The sequence below is a fragment of the Triturus cristatus genome, chromosome 6 (assembly GCF_964204655.1).
Source record: "Triturus cristatus chromosome 6, aTriCri1.1, whole genome shotgun sequence".
Classification (NCBI taxonomy): Eukaryota; Metazoa; Chordata; class Amphibia; order Caudata; family Salamandridae; genus Triturus; species Triturus cristatus.
The window spans coordinates 561820689-561839282 of NC_140589.1; the positions used below are offsets into that span (position 1 = coordinate 561820689).

The window sequence follows — 18594 nt, forward strand, 5'->3', positions numbered from 1 at the left end:
CTGAAATCTATCAGGAGATCTAAATTGCGTGTGATCGCGCAACTCATATGTGCGTTCAGTAATCACTGGTATTGGGGACGCGGGACGTGACCCCTGTTTCTGTTGCTGCTTCCCCTGTTTTTTAGTTTTCCAATCTTGTTTAGGAAAAACAGGACGGTCAACTTTAGTAGACTTAACCGTCTGAATTTGCGGTTACGCTGTTATTTTAGCAAAAGACTTAACTCCCAAACTATTGCGGCCAATGGTCTTATAAGCCTCCGCAATAATTCTTGGTAACTGCCGGGGTTTATCGCGTCGGCGACGAGGCGCAGCTCATTCGACACTTGAAAGTTAACTGCATCTCCCTTGACGTTAGCAAGGATGAGATCAGCAACTACGTCGAACATGCCGACAAGCCACATTCCCAACCCAACCGCCGCCTCCGGACCATTCTCATCCTGAACACGCTTAATAACGGAGGGCACTACAGTCATAGACGGTGTGCCGAAGCACTTCGCGTAGACTGCTGCAAATTCTTTAGCCCAGTTCTCACAATCTGTTACCTCTGCACTAATTGTAAGAATCCTGTGTTTTTCCACAGGAGTTGTATTAGGAAATACTGCTTCCAGCTGGTCAAATTTTTCAGCCAGCCAATAAGGCATATCGTCCTTATTCTGGGGCGCTTGCCCATTACCAAATTAACCATGACGGGACTAATAGAAATTCCGGACGGTCCAACTGGTTGCGTCGCAACCCCAGGTGCCCCCATCAAGGCGGTAGGTAGCTGAAGTAAGTCATCCACCGGGGCTAGCAAATAACGTGGATGGGGTGTGAACCCAGCCAAGACTGGCCAAGTGGCCCCAGGGATGGACAAGGGACCTAACCGAAGTTACGGTGTGGGGGAGGGTGCCATTGAACCAAATACGATGCTGCCATGCGGAAATCGGAATTTCCGGCGTCCTATATGGTGTGTAATTCGCTGGAACTGCCGTAGGAGTGTAAGAGTGGAATGTGTTATCATCCGCATCCACCTCAGGAAACGTAACCCAAGAGTAGAAAAGCTCATAGGGAAATGATGCATCGGCACTCACTACAAAGATTACTGACATTCCACCGTCGGGCACCCCAAACTGCGTCAGATGACGCCGGAGTGGTACGCGACTATGCGCTGCAATAGCATCTTCAGCCATAGGGACGCAGAGAAGAAAAACAATCAATATTAACCGGTAGCACAAAAAAAGGGGAGTAATTCAAAACGAAACCTTTTTAATTGCCAAGCTTGAACACACCTATAATTTATTTAATAGGTAGGTTAATCCGTCACTTCTGTCAACCGGAAACAGGAGTGAGGGTGTCTTGGATAAATATAAGCACTACTAAAGCGTCTTGAATACAAAGCCAAACATTAGGTGCACCATTCTGCGGGGATTCTGCTCATGCACAGAACTATGCGCAGGAAACCAGGACCTCAGTGAATTGTGGTGTACCAAAAAACTCACCTCAGTACCCAGAACCCCCTATCCGACCAGCATCAGTGTCTCATTTATTCTCCACACTACAGCGAAGCTACCAATGATTAGACAACCCAGAACATGCGACTTAGGATACTCTCAGGAACGGTGGGAATCAAGAACACTCTTTCGTCTCTATTCTCATATCAGTCCACAACGTGAGTAATCAGAGACACGGAAAAGTTTAAAATGTTTATTTTTAACTACGTGCTCTAAGATGCAGTATTTTGGCTCACATAAGCAGACAAATGATCAGAAATAAAACCATCAGCATTGTTACAATTCCATAAAACACAAAGGCAGAAATCATATTATAATGATATTGGAAACAGGTCCTATAGCACCTTGTGTACCACCCTCCCCTGGCTAGAAGCTAGTTTTATAATAATAGAAGGTCTCTAGGTTTGAATGGGGAACCCCATACTTCCAAGATCAGCTTAGGTGAATCACATGACAGGATCAGCAACGCTCTGTGTCTGGAAAGTTTTTCTCCAAGTGTCAGTATCATGCATGCAATGCAATATTAAAGGCACCAGAGTTTCAGATATCTGCAGCTGTGTTCTTGTTGTGTCTAGAGCGTGGGCCGATCAACCTGAATTCCACAGCATACATTGTTATTTGACCTTGACGGCTGCTGAACACACTGTTCAGTCTAAGGTCACGGTGTAAGTCTAGGGATGTGAAAAACAGACCGTTGTCATGTGAAGAAAAAGCAAGCAAGCAGTTTTACTTATAAAAACAGCTACCTGTGGTGTTGTGTGCAAAAGCAGCAAAGTGGCAAGATGGCGTTTAACTTCTAAAACGCTTATGCTAGCATATCAATGTGTGCAGGCAAAACCCTGTCTTCACCACAGTAGTCCATATTAAATAATAATTTTGCAGCAAAGTAGAATTGTCGTGAAAAGACTCTGGAACACCTGTAATGAAATTAAACATTTTACATGTGTATACATGTTGTAACCACTGAAAACTGATAAATGACTAACTTTGCTTACATTTTGTTTTAAACTGAAAGCGTGCTGTTCATTCTTCATTTGTAATAAAGAACAGGGGCATCTGAGTTTGCCTCAAACTTAAACTGAGCTTTTCCAGTTTTAAACTGGTGAAAAAATAAGTTTTTCCTTTCCCCATTATGAGAAAAAAAATCATAGAGCTTAAACAGTTTCATCCATGTTTTCAACTTGGTGGAAAAATCTTTATGTAATATGTATTGGAGCAGACCTTATTTACTTCACACCATATTACAATAGAGTAGAGCAAAAGATCATTTGTAGCATTTTAAAGACTGTATACATTTTCCGCACTCTCGTAGCCCATGCCAGTGAATCACTAACTCTCTTGCTGTCTTTTAAACTATCTCTTCCTCTCCCTGCCTCTCTAGTTTCTTTGTTTTCTCACTCTGCTGTTAGCCCTCCCTCCCATTTTTTTCTCTTTTACACTCTTTTGCCCCTCCCCATTACGCCCCATTTCTTTCAGTAGATCTCTTTCTTCCTGTTTCTTCTATTGGCCTATCTCTCTTGTCTCGCCAGTTTCTCCTCTCTCCTCTCTTTATACCTTCCTTACTCTTCTTGTCCCCACCCCGGTTTCACTCCCTTTCTCTGTATCTCTCTTTCTCTCCGTTTATCTCTATCAGTTATCTCTTTCAGTTTACTCTCTCTCCATCAATGGGAGCCTGTCTGTTTATAAAACTTAAGACATGAAACAACACAAAGGTCTGTGTGTAACTTTCCCTTTCTCTGTGGATACAGGCATAGGAGGTGAAATACTTCAAGTCTTTCTTGCTCAAAATGAGAGTGAATCAGAAGATGATGAAGATGGAAAGGAATTGTTGAAAGAAGGTAATATAGTTCATTTGGTATTTTTTTGGATTGCAACTAGAAACCTCCTATGCACAAAATCTGTTTTTTGGTCAAATGGGTTCTAGAAGTAATGCTAGGTCTAACCTATTGTAGTTGGTGATTAACAATTTGAACTAAGGTTCTATCAACCTTTACATTGAAATTAAACATGAATAATATTTATTGACTTTAGTGCTCAGTGTTTATATGAATGCTGTCAAGACCCTATGAGTTCGAATTATTTGCAGGCCAGTAAAGGCGATTATGTTGTCTTTTTGAATTTTGTTGTTATTAGGCAGACTAGAATGTTGCTTAGTTCTACAACTAACCTGTTGTGTTCATATTCAGGAGTAATCCAGCACAGGAGTTTTTTGTGAGTTGAAAGGATGATGCCAGCATTTGCAAGAAGGCTGTCAATGTTCATGGGAAATGCTTAGTGGCAAGAAATCAAGATATTGATGATTGGACCTTCACATTGACCAATGTTTTTTGAATGAAGGAGCTCTATGGAGACACGGTTGTTCTGAACGTATACATGGTTCTTTACTGCTGGTTGTGTAGAAACAGGAGCCAAGAAAATATCTATCCATAAACAATTACCAAAGCTCTTGTATGTCATCAAAATTAAATTAACACATTGAATTTGTATGATTGGTTATATTGAGCAAGATCAAAAACAGATGCTTTCCTTTAATTCTTTTTTTTCCCATTGAACTTTGAAAAGTTTTTCTCATTTCCATTCATGCTACTCAAAAATCCGTATCATTATTAGTAAGGAAAATTATTTTTTTGTCTTCAAATTGGCAGACATTTGTAGATCATAAGGCCTTACTGACTCTTCTCGCTTAAGATCCATCCTAGCTCCAAAAAGAAGCCAGTGTATCCCATCTTCATCTGAGCCCGAATATTTCTTCCATATTAATTTCTTTGGGTTTTTTCAGTGGGTTCTGCAGAATCCAATGGAGCCCACAGTGAGGCTGCTCCTCTGATCTTCCTCACTTACTATTCAAGTTTCAGCATCACTAGCTCTGGTGGACACCAAACATCGTTGTTCAGTGGGAGAGCATTTCTTGATTTGTTACACCATGAATTGATGTCACGGACGGGTTTGCTTGCTGTTGTTGGCAGGCTCATATAGTTGTCAGTGGGTTTTGTCAGAGAGTTTCATCCATGTAATTCTTTTGGAATATAGACAGTCCATCTAGCCCTCCAATGTTTCAGTCTGTGTGCCAGTAAAAAGTTTGTCAGTCCTGAATGATGACCGGGGAGTTAGGTGAGCTGGGGTTCTCTGCAAAGGATCCATAACGACATGCCTTTGAGCAGTGCTGAAAATAGTCTGAATTGTGGTCTCCTACCTAGCAATCTTTCAAGACTTTGGAAATGCTGTTGGCCAGAATTTTCTTTACATATCCAACTTTGTAAAGCGTTGTTGTTCCTTCCAAAACATTGAAACTTCTACTGTGGAGATAGATTTAATGCCACGTGTAGACGCAACTGAATAATAAGATCTCCTGACTTGTCAACACTGCACCCACGTTTTAGGGAAGTAAATACCACTGTGTTCACAAAGGGGTAACATACCATTTCCTGGATACCCCAATGGGCCAAATATTCCTTCTCACTCTTTCGTGATTTATATGACATCACAATGCTATTTAGGCTCTCTCCTCTTCATTGCATATGCCCCTAGAACAATTATTTGTCAATGTGTTAATTGAAAAATCCTCTCTTCCAATGTTTTTCTGACCAAAACATCCCCAAGGATTGCCAAAATTGTATCTTTCCACTTTAGATGGAACTGATGATGTAATTTTAGGGCAGGGTTCGATACCCTACTTGCAGGTGCACACCTGACCCCTGAGTAGCTGCACCTTGTAAATATGAATTTGCAGAGGAAGTACTTAATATTATGGTGCAGTTATACTCCCTTTTTCATCATGGCCAGTTGATGATCCTTTGTACTGTAGGCCTCACTAAGGTTGCATTGTTCGGAGTACAGTAATAAACAACAGAGACGGACCACTTGAAGAGGGGTAGGGTCACCCTATTAGTGTAGGGCACCAAATGGGCTGTGTAAAGAACCCTCACACACCAACCTGGTTGGTGTCAAGCTTCATCATCGGGTTCCCAGCTGGGTAGCCGAATGCTACCCAGCTGTGCTACGACACCTGATTACAGTGGAGCGGGTTTTTTTTTTAGATGTCATGTGTGATGAAGTGATATTGTGTAGTGAAAATTAGAATTAAAAATACCTCTGGGGACCTCACTAACCTATACTTTATTCCCAGTGGCCCAGGGTATATTAATAATGAGTGAGATGGATAATATGTCAGAACTACTAGTTGTGTCTGGATTATCCCTTGGTAAACATGTTTCACATCACGGTCAAAATTAAAGGATCTTTCTTCAGGACCTCTCTAGTGAATAGTGGTTTTAGAGTGAAAAGGTGAGTGGTAAAACTTATCACCACGTGTCAATGTATTTTTTGCACACACCCTAAGGTGTGCATGTCATGGTGTGATGGACAAACCGTGTTTGCAGGCTCCATCAATGGAAAAATACCTGTAAGAAAAGGATAGACAGGACAATACAACATATAACATATATCAAATTGTTTGTAAACATGGGTATTAACTGCCATTCCATTAATGCCCAAATGGTGCTTCAAAATACTCAGTGTCACTCATACGTGCAAAGACATTCATACACATGCACGCAATTCACATTTATTAGCAACTATGGTGGACATGCTTGTGATGAAAAACACGTCCAAAGGTGCATTGCAACCTATGTCACCAACCGCCGTGAGATGTGCGGCGTTGACAAGCATGCTTATAGCCAAAATATGGTGAGCATGCTGTTTCTATCTGTACCCTATGTCAACAACCGTTGTGAGATGTGTGGTGTTGGTTGTGGGCTTGACAAGCATGCTTATCGCCAAACTGTGGTGAGCATGCTGCTTCTATCTGTTGCGCGCGCGCGCTGCGCGAAGTTATCCTTTTTCTAGCGCCTATGCGTAGCATGATGTATAACTTATCACTTTAAATAAAGTGATGGTGACAAAGTTTTGCGATTAAGAATCCGCTTATGTGTGTGTTAAAGTGTGCGCACTGCGCGCGCAGTTACTGTCTGTTTTTTTTTGTGAAAGTGAAAAAAACTGTAATTTTTCGTTTAATTTACGTAATTCAAAGGGTTTTTTGGCCGCTTCATTCCAGGGAGGAGTGAGTTCCTATCTTTAACTCTGTATAAAAATGGAAGCAATTAGACGAACAGTCTGGGTCCATAAAAGGCGGAAAAAAGAAACCATACTGTGGAAATACTGAGCGTGTGTCACACCGGTTTTCATCATGGAAAAGTCTTACTTAGTCTTGGAGCTCGCCCGCAAAAGCACCTATTTCGGTCTCCACTGCAACGGGATATGCCTCGCGGGCAGGGTAGCCATCGGTGTATTTAAATGTTATTGACTAATCAGTATCCCGGTTGAAGACGCGGTGCGTCAGGACATCGATAGCACGTTTTCATAGTGGAAGCACTAGACTGCTTCTTAGTAACAGGCCAAATGGCGCGACGTCGCATGAGACCACTATTCACTAGAGAGGTCCTGAAGAAAGATCCTTTAATTTTTACCGTGATCTGAAACATGTTGACCAAGGGATAATCCAGACACAACTAGTAGTTCTGACATATTATCCATCTCGCTCATTTTTAATATACCCTGGGCCACTGGGAATAAAGTATAGGTTAGTGAGGTCCCAGAGGTATTTTTAATTCTAATTTTCACTACACATTATCACTTCATCACACATAGCATCTAAAAAAAAACCCGCTCCACTGTAATAAGGTGTCGTAGCACAGCTGGGTAGCATTTGGCTACCCAGCTGGGAACCCGATGATGAAGCATGACACCAACCAGGTTGGTGTGTGAGGGTTCTTTTAACAGCCCATTTGGTGCCCTACACGAATAGGGTGACCCCACCACTCTTCAAGTGGTCTGTCTCTGTTGTTTATTACAATATTAGTTTGGGACAAGGACGGCCTACAGACTGTCCTAACTCTCCCTTTTGTTTACTACATTGTTTGGAGTACCTACACAAGGTTACAAGTGTCCCTATGTACGAAGTGTATAAGCGTTATTGGTAAAAGCTATGGTCAGGGTTGTCTCCTCACTTATGACATACTTTTCTAAATAATATTTTTGTGGGTTCCCTTTGGTCTTCCTAATGTAACAGGGAGAATGTTCTTAAGGGGACCTCTAATGGTTTAGTACTGCGTGAAACAGCGTTTACCTGCTGGCACCATTCTTTCTCACACATTCACATTCTGTTTGCATAGTCCGCACCCAGCTCCGTTTAAGGGTTATGTGCAGTGACTCGGATATCCACATTTTTGAAGGATTACATGGGTACCATTGTAAATGAAATGGGGGTTCTTGTTATGCACTATTTTGGGTAAAGCCCCTGGACACCAAGAATCAAGCAAGAAGTTGTAGCAATAAATCCAAGCTTTAATACCAGTGAAGTTACAAATGATTGTACTATTTACTCTGGAGGCAGATCTGTTGCTGCCAGAGAGCATTACTCAAACCCTTCAAAACGGCCATCCAAATATATTCTTTTGACTTGTTCCGGCTGTAGACTGACCCATATAGGAGAAACTATCAAGAAAATATTTTAGTGCAACAAGATTTAGTGGTATTTCCTTTCCTCCCTTTATGTATGAAAGTCAAAGAACATGGGCCCTCACCTTTGAAATCCCCCTACTATGTCCAATTATCGAGATTGGCATTGTAATTCATGACTTTAGTGAATGTAAGGGGATGCCTAATGTGTAGCAGTGGGTACAGGGCTATACAAACAAACAATGGTAGTAAACACAATGGGTTGTTCACGAGCAGGAAAAAATCAGTGTCCAATATAAAGATAACAATTATGTAAGAACAAGGTCCAATCTGTATATATGAGGAAATTTCTTCTTTATTGTCTCAGTTGTCCTAGTCTCATATTCTATAAAATCGACCAAGGATGTATGCAGCCAACACGTGTTTCGTCTTAGGGCAAATGGCCCAAACGACTTCCTCAGGGCTACAAAATAATGATAAAAATTACTAATCAGACAATGTCTCATTGCTAATCACATATGTTACTGATTAACAGCAGCACAAGAAAATAAAACATTCAAACAGTAACGCCAAAAATGACCCAGAAAATAAAATAAAAATAAGAATAAGAGGTTATGAGAAAGCACCCTGTGATAGTCACTATAACGTCAATAGTGTGTTCAAAAAGGTTAGGTCACTGATAGAAATATATAGAAGTGCACGAAAGGGTAAGTGAAAGAGTAATCCATAAATTATATAGCAGAAGAGGAGAAAAATGAAAAATCTCAAGAGCTCAATCACATGCCCAAGTCATATATCCCCTCAGATATTGCCACTTAATATAATGACTAAACGTCGTTATAATAAGATATAAGTGTCCACCCGAACGTAGAGAATTTAAGAGTAACCACTAAACTCCCTCATATTCGAGTTGAATGAAGTGTCCTCACGATATGGCAATCTAAACGTGAGCAAAAATATATGACACTCACCATGAAGAGTAAAAACTCTGCTTGAGTAGCATCTAGTGCAATAGTATTCGTGACGAGTAGGATGAGTAATTCAGTCAGTATTTATAAACAATAAATTGCAATGCCAAATATCTGAAAAGTAAGTAGAGATCGAAATTTAAAAATTCCTATATCACGAACTTAATACGTCAGGGCAAAGTTATCAAAAATATCGAGGAGATTCAACAATTTATGGCAAAGCTACCCATATGAAGTAGTACTTCTAATAGACATAACTCGGTAACGTTTATCTTAAAGATAAAAAACACAACAAAAAAACGGAACACCGATCCAAGAGATTAAATTACCTCAAATCTGACTCCGAGAGTATGTCCCAGTCAGCGTATATTTTCAGGAAGTAATAAGTAGTCTGTAAACACAAAAAGTATATACCAGTCTATTTGCCATCATAAATTATATCCCATCGGGAACATAAAACAAACTACCATCATAAGCCCCTAAAACCGGGCCATCTAGACAACAGTTCTCCACTAAGAGGAGCATCAATCCCTCTTTACTCAATAATCAAGTGGCCTCTATATATGGCCGTAATGTGTGACATTGCCGATAATAAGAGTCTCCAGAAAAATGGAGACAACTAGGCGGTAACAGTAAGCCCATCCATACTAGACCCAAATGCCATACCTGGAAGACGGAGAGTACTCCGATAAAGTTCTGGAATCCGGTGTAAATAAAACAAACGGGCGCCATGATAGTCCCGAATATATAAGGACTCGCCCCGACGTGTACGTCACTAATAGTTAATTAGAAGAAGGACTAAAAGGCAAAACGTATTATATGGGAGTCGCCATCTTTGAAAGGTAATTGAGAACGAAAAACCCCAACGTATAAAGTATATATACAAATATAACTTTAGATTGTTGAGTGTCATGATATTAAAATATACCCCAATCATCGGGTATTAAAATAAATCGTCAGACGTATACAATCCGATAAACGAGACCCTAAATTAGAGTACAGACACAATTGTGTGTTTCCAAGTGACATCAAATCACCGACCAGAATGTCACAAAAGCAACCCATGAAAAGAAACCACAGCGGAGAGAAGGAGTCATCATGTATAAATGAGGAAAGACCACCTATATTTGGGTGTCTAGTATGTGGTAAAGCCAAACGTCCCAAAAGAAAAAGCGGACATATTATGAAAATACATCAAGTTGCAGAAAATATATAAGATCAGTATAAAAGGTACTATGATCCAACATAAATGATCATAAAGTAATACCATTTCAATTTGTCATAAATATCAGTACCGAATAATGACAAAAAGGATCAGATATCAAAAATTACAATATCACAAACAAGAGACAAACATAAGATACCGAATTAATAATAAGCGATATTTTGACAATTAGTGCAAAAGCAATAATATTCCATCTTACTAATATTAATGTATAAAAATAAAGGGGCAATTTGGATCATTCATTTACAAATACTCCAATATAGTAAATTGTTTAGTACATATCACAAAGCATTGCCATTATTGTTCTAATTGATCAGCAACCAAACTGTGGAGCAAAAGATTCAGACTAGGTGAGTTGGGATGACATAGCAGATCCACAAATAAGTTCTGTTCATGTATTCAAAAAGTAATGTAGTTCGTGATCCACATTAATTCCGAGTTCGACTGCACGTAATTTAGAAATCCATCGTGCCTCGCACTGCCGTAACCTCAATTCCCTATTACCACCTCTAGGGTCAGTCTTCACAGTTTCAATTCCATGAAAAAGAAATCCTAATGAGGATCCCTGTTTCTGGCATGTGGATGCATGGCTACCTATTGGGTATCTAATATCAAGGTTTTTTAAGGCACGAAAGTGCTCTGCCATGCGTTCCTTAAGGGGGCGGATGGTACTACCCACATAGATCATGCTGCACTTGCACTGAATCACATAAACAACGAACTTGGTCAGACAATCAGTGTGATCACGGATTTGAAACTTGCGTGATCCATTATATTCAAAGTCTTTTATTCCCTTCTTAGTAAACTTACACATGCTGCAATTACCACATGTGTGGGATCGAATGTTAAGTGAGTCAAGCCATGTGTTTTTGATTGGTGTCTGTTTAGGATAGCTCGGACTAATGATGCTTTGAATTGTCTTTCCTCTCCTATAGGTAATACTAGGAGATTTTGAAATATATTGTTCCAACAATCTATCCGCCGTTAGTAATGACCAGTTGTTTTTGAAAATAGCATAAAGCTTATGTGACCAGGGATGGTAATTGGTCACAAGTCTTACTAAGGACTTAGTATCTTTTCTGTCTTTATATGGTGTACTTTTAAGGGTGTCAGACCTATTAAGTCGTATGGCCCTATTTCTAGCCCTACAAATCGTTTTTCCTGAATAACCCCTAGCATGAAGTCTACATTCAATATCCTTCACTTGTTCAAGAAAATGACTCGGATATCCAAATTTTTGAAGGATTACATGGGTATCATTGTAAATGAAATGGGGGTTCTTGTTATGCACTATTTTGGGTAAAGCCCCTGGACACCAAGAATCAAGCAAGAAGTTGTAGCAATAAATCCAAGCTTTAATACCAGTGAAGTTACAAATGATTGTACTATTTACTCTGGAGGCAGATCTCTTGCTGCCAGAGAGCATTACTCAAACCCTTCAAAACGGCCATCTAAATATATTCTTTTGACTTGTTCCGGCTGTAGACTGACCCATATAGGAGAAACTATCAAGAAAATATTTTAGTGCAACAAGATTTAGTGGTATTTCCTTTCCTCCCTTTATGTATGAAAGTCAAAGAACATGGGCCCTCACCTTTGAAATCCCCCAACGATGTACAATTATCGAGATTGGCATTGTAATTCATGACTTTAGTGAATGTAAGGGGATGCCTAATGTGTAGCAGTGGGTACAGGGCTATACAAACAAACAATGGTAGTAATATTCTCTGTTTCATTTTTATATGCTGTCTCCACATTTTGTATCTGATCAAAGAAACAAAGAAAGATTGTGACAAGCATACTTATTTGAACAAACTATACTTTTTCTAGATGACTCAGATGAGTATGATGAAGCTTTTTGGAATATGAAGGCAGCTAGCAATGTGTCACAAATTCATGAGATTACACAAAAGATTGAGAAAGTAAAATGTGAACTGGAAGAAGTGAGGAGCAGTCTGAAATATGTAAAGAACCAGGTAACAATCCAGATTGAACCCTTTGGGTGTAATGCTTCTTTACAGTGGATAAGAGTTGTTATCTGTTTTTGACAATGAAGAAATGTGTATGCCTTGTGCTTGCAGGTGATGCACTGGTGCTCTAAAGTGGATAAAGGCTGCATTGAGAGATTATTACGATGCCAAAACCCACCATATCTTGTTGGACAGGTAGGAAAGTGTGTATGTGTGCGTATGTGTGTGTACAAGTGTGCGCTGTTCGGATTCCAGAAATTGTATTCCCTTTTGGGATTCCAAGAGGAGCAATGAGTGAGCCCCACACCTTTTGACCATTTTCTGTCATACCAGCATCATTCTGAATCTCTTTACTGGCTCCCTCTGACTTCTGTACCTAGATTCAAGGAGGTATAGGGTCTATTGTAACAAAACAGTGCACTCTAGGACTAAAGCATAACCATTAACTAACATACATACAGAGGGAGCTTTATGAAGGCAATCCAATTCCTTCTTAGTCCCACCAAAGAACCCTCATAATATTCTTGGATATAACGAAACTTTAAGTTGGAATGCACTCCTAGTAGCAGAACAGAGCATTTAGTTAATTCCCTGTTCTGCATAGTGTCATCCTGCTCCCCTTATTTGATTGAATACTGTAGGAAATTGGGTTACTTGTTGAGGGAGGTAAACCCTACTCAAGCGGCAACCACAATTCTTATCAGGGTGAAACACAAGCAAACCGCAACCTCTGGTAGCTTCGCACAAAAGCATTCAGGCTTAACTTAGAGGCAATGTAAAGTATTTATGCAGCACTTAAACCAGTAATAAAGTGGAAACACAGTACAAGGCAAGTCCCACACCAATTTAGAATAAGCATTTGCAATGCAATAGGTCTCAAATTTGTGAAAGTTAGAGCTTTTGGTGTTGGAAATGACAATGTGTTTTGCTTTTTTTGTATGCAGTGGCCCCAGCCAAACATGAACTGAGCTGAAAGCAATGAAAAAAGCAAAATGTAAATACAACAGGAAAAAATCACGTTGCTTAATCTCCTCGTGCCAAATTGTAAGCGGAATAGTGCTTTGGGTAGACCAATAATGCGGTGCACACTGGTCAAGATAAGGCAGTTGCATATTACAAATCGCTGCTTCTGAACAGCCAGAAGGACTGGGGATGTGAGTTATGAAGCATCTTAAAAGGGCAGGGATAAAGCCAATTGTATGCTAGTGAAATATTAATTTTAAAAAAACTGCATTTGTGCCTGTTAGGTAGGGCTGGGGATGGAGCCGGCACCTATAAGGCTGGAACAAAATAAATCACGTTTGTGGTGCAACAGCCAGAGCATCTGATGATGGAACTTTGGAGCTGAGTAGAGTTTTAGTGTTGGCTTAAAATGCTGTTGTTTTGGGCAAATCTTTTAATCTCCCTGTACCCACCATAATTAAATGTGTCCTTGTGTAATGTAACTGGTGCTAATCTAAATCGCTTCGATACCTTGTGTGCGAGTTCACGGGATATAAAACTGCATAAACAATTAGATGTAGAACTAAATACGAAACATGCACTTATCAAGCATTCACATATAATACGCAGCGTCTTCCAAATGCCAGTAAAATGTGTGAATCACAATCAATTGTAATCAGAATGGTTCGTCTAAGCGAAAGCCTTATTAACCCCAAAACATTGATTTTCACGCAAGAGCCAATAAAACGAGTAAATCACAGTCAATTGCAAGCGGAATGGTACATCTAAGCGAAAGCCTGGTAAACCTCAAAACATTCATTTTCTATACTATACATAGAATTTAAAAGCAAAGGTGAAAAGGTCAGGGCGAATGTTGGTTTTGAAGACGGAAAGCAATTCAAGATTAACAACCAACCCAACAGGTGCACAGAATTCCAGCTAAACACGAGCTGAGCTAAAATAGCATAAAAAAGAAAAACAAGCATTTGCAATGCAATAGGTCTCGCATTATTAAAGTTTGAGCTATTGGAATTGCTAAATAATGCTAAATAATGCAACACCAATAGCTCAAACTTTAATTATGCTTGAAAATGCACAATTTGTGCACTCTTTTTTCCAAAACTTTTTGCTCGCTCGCCACTGTGCAGTACGACAATAATTTTACGCTCACCGCTTTCAAATGTCACCAGCTGCCACTGGCCACTTAGCTGGGGATGCCTTACAGCAGGGTGAATATACCAACAGGGGGAGTAAGCAGAGCATGGCACTCACAGCCCAGACTCACCAGACGGCAGGGCTCAAAGTGGACTGACAAGGTAATGAGTTGGGCCGAACAGTGATGAGAGTCTACCTCCCAACGCGATCAGAGAAAAATCCACAAGAAACTTTATGACCCCCAACAACTAAAGGCATCATAAATATGACAAGCAAATGACAGGACTGGATTGATATATGGCAAAGGTGATTTATGACCTGTCATCTACTTGTGACATATGGCCTGTCATGCATATGGTCCCTGTCAGATAAAGTTTTATGGCCTTCAGAATGATTTATGGGCCTGTCATAATGATTTATGACTGGCCATTGTGAGTTATGAAGGCATGACGCAAAGTATATCATACATGTTAAATACAAACCTCGACTAAGATTTATCACAAGAAAAACAAATGCACACATCTGATGTAACTTTATTAAAAAAATTATGCAAGTTATGACATGCGTGTACAGGTTGGAGTGGGCCTAATGCGGGGGTTATAATGCAGGCAGGCCTGGCCCTGGGCCCAGCTCGTCCATGCCTTGTCTACATTTTTTCCTTGAAACTATTATTTCTAATATATGTCCTTTACTGTAGTAATATTCTAATGTCCTAAAGTAAAATGATACTTTTTCTTTTTTTTTGAAGAGTTGTTCTCATATTTTTAGCCTTGCTGTTCTCGCACGATGCACATGCCAGGTAGTTGGATGGCGCGGCCCGTTCTCAGGCTCCTAGAACAAAGAGACTCTTGGCTCTGCTCTGGCTCAGCTGTCCCTGTTACCTTGCTGGCTTGCCCGTCTCTAATATTTCCGAGTCCTGCGGCACTCCGGAGCTCATGAATGTCTCAATGTCAAGGTCCCACGGAGATCCCACGTTGAGAATCAGCTCTGCAATTCTGGAGTTCAGGAAATACACTTTTCATTCATAATCTTTCTGACATGCTTGCCTTTGCAAGACACCGGATGCCAACGGCATCTGCTGTTTTACACCTTGGAGCACAGACATCTGACTCTTTGGTAGTCCGATCACACGTCGTTAATGAAAAAAAAGGAAAACAAAATCCTTCCTGTACAATGTTCGCTGTCTGTAATTCATTTTTTGAAAGTTTTTTTTTCAGGCTGATGGAATCATTATGCTGAACAGAAGTATCCTGCAGACACCAATCAAACAGCATTGTACACAACGTTTATTTATGCGTATTTGTAGCCTTTTTCTGATTAAGCAGACACCTGCTGCCCCACGTGAATTCTCCTGAATAAAGCCCGTTTTGTATTGTCACTATGGCGGATTTGCTTCTCGTTCTTTTCTGTAAAAAGCACCTCAGCCCGCATTACACATCTCCCACAGGAGTACCTGTTGGTGCTCACGCTGTAACTGGGGCAGGGGTGCATGTGATTCACGCGTGGGAAAAAACACACAAAAAACACGTCGTCAGGAAAGTGAATGCATCCCGAGGCTGGGCTTGCTCCAGAGCAGGGAGGTCTCCTCAAAGCGTGCGCTCCGACGCCGTAGAAATAAAAAAGAATTAAAGCAAGTTGCTCTCCTGTTTCAGCTGCCTGTGAAGTGGCGTGCCTGTGACTATTGGCTGAAGTTCTCAAGTGATTTGCATGAACAGGGAGGGAGTGTCTTTGGCGCTCTCACATCAGGGGCTAAATGACTGCAGGTTTAGTGTGACTGAACTGCCAAGGGAATGAGAGGACGGCGCGCACCGGAGAAGCTACCTGGCTTCTGAAAACAAACCCACGAGTGGTGCGCGCGCGCCACAGCGAACGATCTGTTTTCAATTATCGCGCCCGTGTCTGGGCACGATAATTGAAAACAGATGTCGGCGTGAGGGTAACAGACACCAATAGGCCATGGGCGGACCAACGCGACCGCCTTTGGCCTATTGCTTGCTGTCTTTCTAAAAAAGACGACCGCAAACGCCAATACCATGGACCAAAAGGAATCGCACACGCACGAGCATGTGCGATTCCAGGCTCCGTTTTGGAACCCTCCACAAAAAAAGTGAATGTAGGGCTAAATACTAAACAGGCAATATTCAAACATTCACGTATAATACTTAATGTCTAGCAAGGGCCAGTAAAACGTGTGAATCACAATCAATTGTAAGCAGAATTGTGCTTCTAAGCGAAAGCCCTGTTAAACCCAAAACAGTAGTTTTCTTGCAAGGGTCAGTAAAACTTGTAAATCAATGTCAATTGTAAGCGGAATGGTCCTTCTAAACGAGAGTCTTGTTAACCCAAAAATATTAATTTTCTACAAAATACACACAAAATAAAAGCTACAGTGAAAAGGTCATGGCAAGTTTGAACACTGAAAGCAATCCAAGATTAACAACCAGCCCGAGGGGCGCACGGAATCCTAGCTAAACTCAGGTTGAGTTGAAAACAGCAAGACTCAAACTCTTGCAAATGCGAGACCTATCGTATTGCAAATGCTTTTTGAGCTCTGAGACGGAGGTGGCAGCAGCCATAGGAAGGTAAGAACCGTGACACCAGGCTGTACGTTTTAAAAGCAGGAGGGAGGAGGAGTCAGCTGCAGCCAAAACAGACCTCGGTCTTTGAATGCCCAGCAAATGTAGCAAGATTTACAGCCCTGTTTACAGCAAAGCTCTGTAAACTACAAGCACTGGTCTCCTGTGCTGCAGATTAAAGAAAGAAATTGTGCTCACAAGTTCTGAGTAACAACACATGTGAGAGGGACAGTCCTTGAAAATGGGAGGAGCTTTTAAAGCCTATATCCTGAATACAGCATGTCTCGCAGAGACAGCACAAGCGCTGCCTAGGTGAGACCTAAAAATAAAATGAAATGTAATAAATGATTTGACAACCAAACAACAAAAGTCCAATTAATGGAACAGGAGATGTGCACTAAGAAGCAAAAAGGGCCAACCGTGGTTATCTGGTTGTGGTACACCGGGATCAAGTCACAAGTTCATGCTGACCGCAATGGAGCATGTACCGGATACACAACTGCGTTCAGTCCGCTGCAAAATTACCTTGTGGGCCTGGGCATGGTGATGTGAAGTCCTTGAGTTGGGATGCAAGAGCTGGCATTGAGGTGCCATCAGCGAGGAGCTAGAATGTGAGGTCTTGCATTGTCTTCGAGGAAGTAGGTGAGGTTGGCAGAGTTCTGCGCTGTGATGCGTCGGTGCAGGAGATGAGATGCGTCATGCTGGGCTAGTGTTGAATTGGGCTGCTTTGGCATCCAAGAAGCCACTGGTGATTGTAAGGACTTGCAACGAGATGCGTCGCTATTGAAGACGAGCTGCTTCGCTCTGGGCCAGAGTCAATGGCGGGTTGCGCCGCACTGCTTCGAAATGCTTGGAGATGTAATGACATAGAAGAAACCTGTTATGTCCATGTGGCTTTCAACAGGGGGGCAGCCAACAGATTTATTGGAGCTCTGAGTCCACACAGGCAGGCTGGATTCAGCAGGGCAGCTCACTGCAACAGCAGAGTCCTGGTGCAGCAACAGCAGTCCTTGGCAGCAAAGCAGTCCTTGGTCAGCAAGCAGTTCAGCAGGGCAGACTTCCAGCTGGACAGTCCGCATTCCTGGCAGAGTTCACAGGTACAGAAGTGATCTGAAGATTTGGGTCTCAGGGTCAAATATTTATACCTGATGCCAACTTTGAAGTAGGAGAACGTTCTGGAGTTGAGTCTGAGGGGCCAATATTTATACCTGGTACCAGCTTTAAACTATGAGAAGGTTCAGGAGGTTTCCACCCCAAGAAGTATTTGTAATTACATGCCCCCTGTCCTGGCCCGAGCTTGTCTAGGGGCACAAAGACCAGTATGAAACATTTTGAGAGTGTGGTGAGGCAGAGCCTTTGTGATGTGCAAGTGTGGTAGGTGACAGCTCTACCCCCTATTAAATCAGAGATGGCCCATTCTGCCTTCACCTCTTCCCCTTTGTCTCACTGACTGCGAGCAATACCCAAAAACCAACTGCTAGCTACACCTAGTTATGTGACCCAGGCTGCAGGCACCACCAAATGGTTGGGACAAGAAAACGAAAATGTTCTAAAAGTGCCATTTTCAGAATTGTGACTTAAAATCTGACTTTACCACTAAATAGGGTTTCAAAATACGTAACTTTAGACCTCAACATTCCTTCCCACTCATGATTAAAATTTATAATCTATTAAACGTAATAAGGTAAACCAATGTTATCCTGTGGGAGAGGCAGACCTTGCAGTAGTGAAAAACAGATTTATGAGTTTTTCACTACCGGGACATGTAAAACTTCCTACTTACATGCACTGCACCCAGCCCGCTGGGCTGTG

At 41.3% G+C, this 18594-nt stretch overlaps 1 protein-coding gene across 1 annotated transcript in view; it reads left to right on the forward strand.

Annotated features, from left to right (window-relative positions):
* The window catches only part of LOC146817397 (dynein axonemal heavy chain 5-like), a 1608734-nt gene that overhangs the window by 1183543 nt on the left and 406597 nt on the right, over nucleotides 1-18594 (forward strand). Inside the window, exons 75-77 of the mRNA XM_085609634.1 lie at nucleotides 3239-3328; nucleotides 11970-12115; nucleotides 12221-12304. Coding sequence (XP_085465760.1) covers nucleotides 3239-3328; nucleotides 11970-12115; nucleotides 12221-12304 — 320 coding nt within the window. The remainder of the gene's footprint in view (nucleotides 1-3238; nucleotides 3329-11969; nucleotides 12116-12220; nucleotides 12305-18594) is intronic.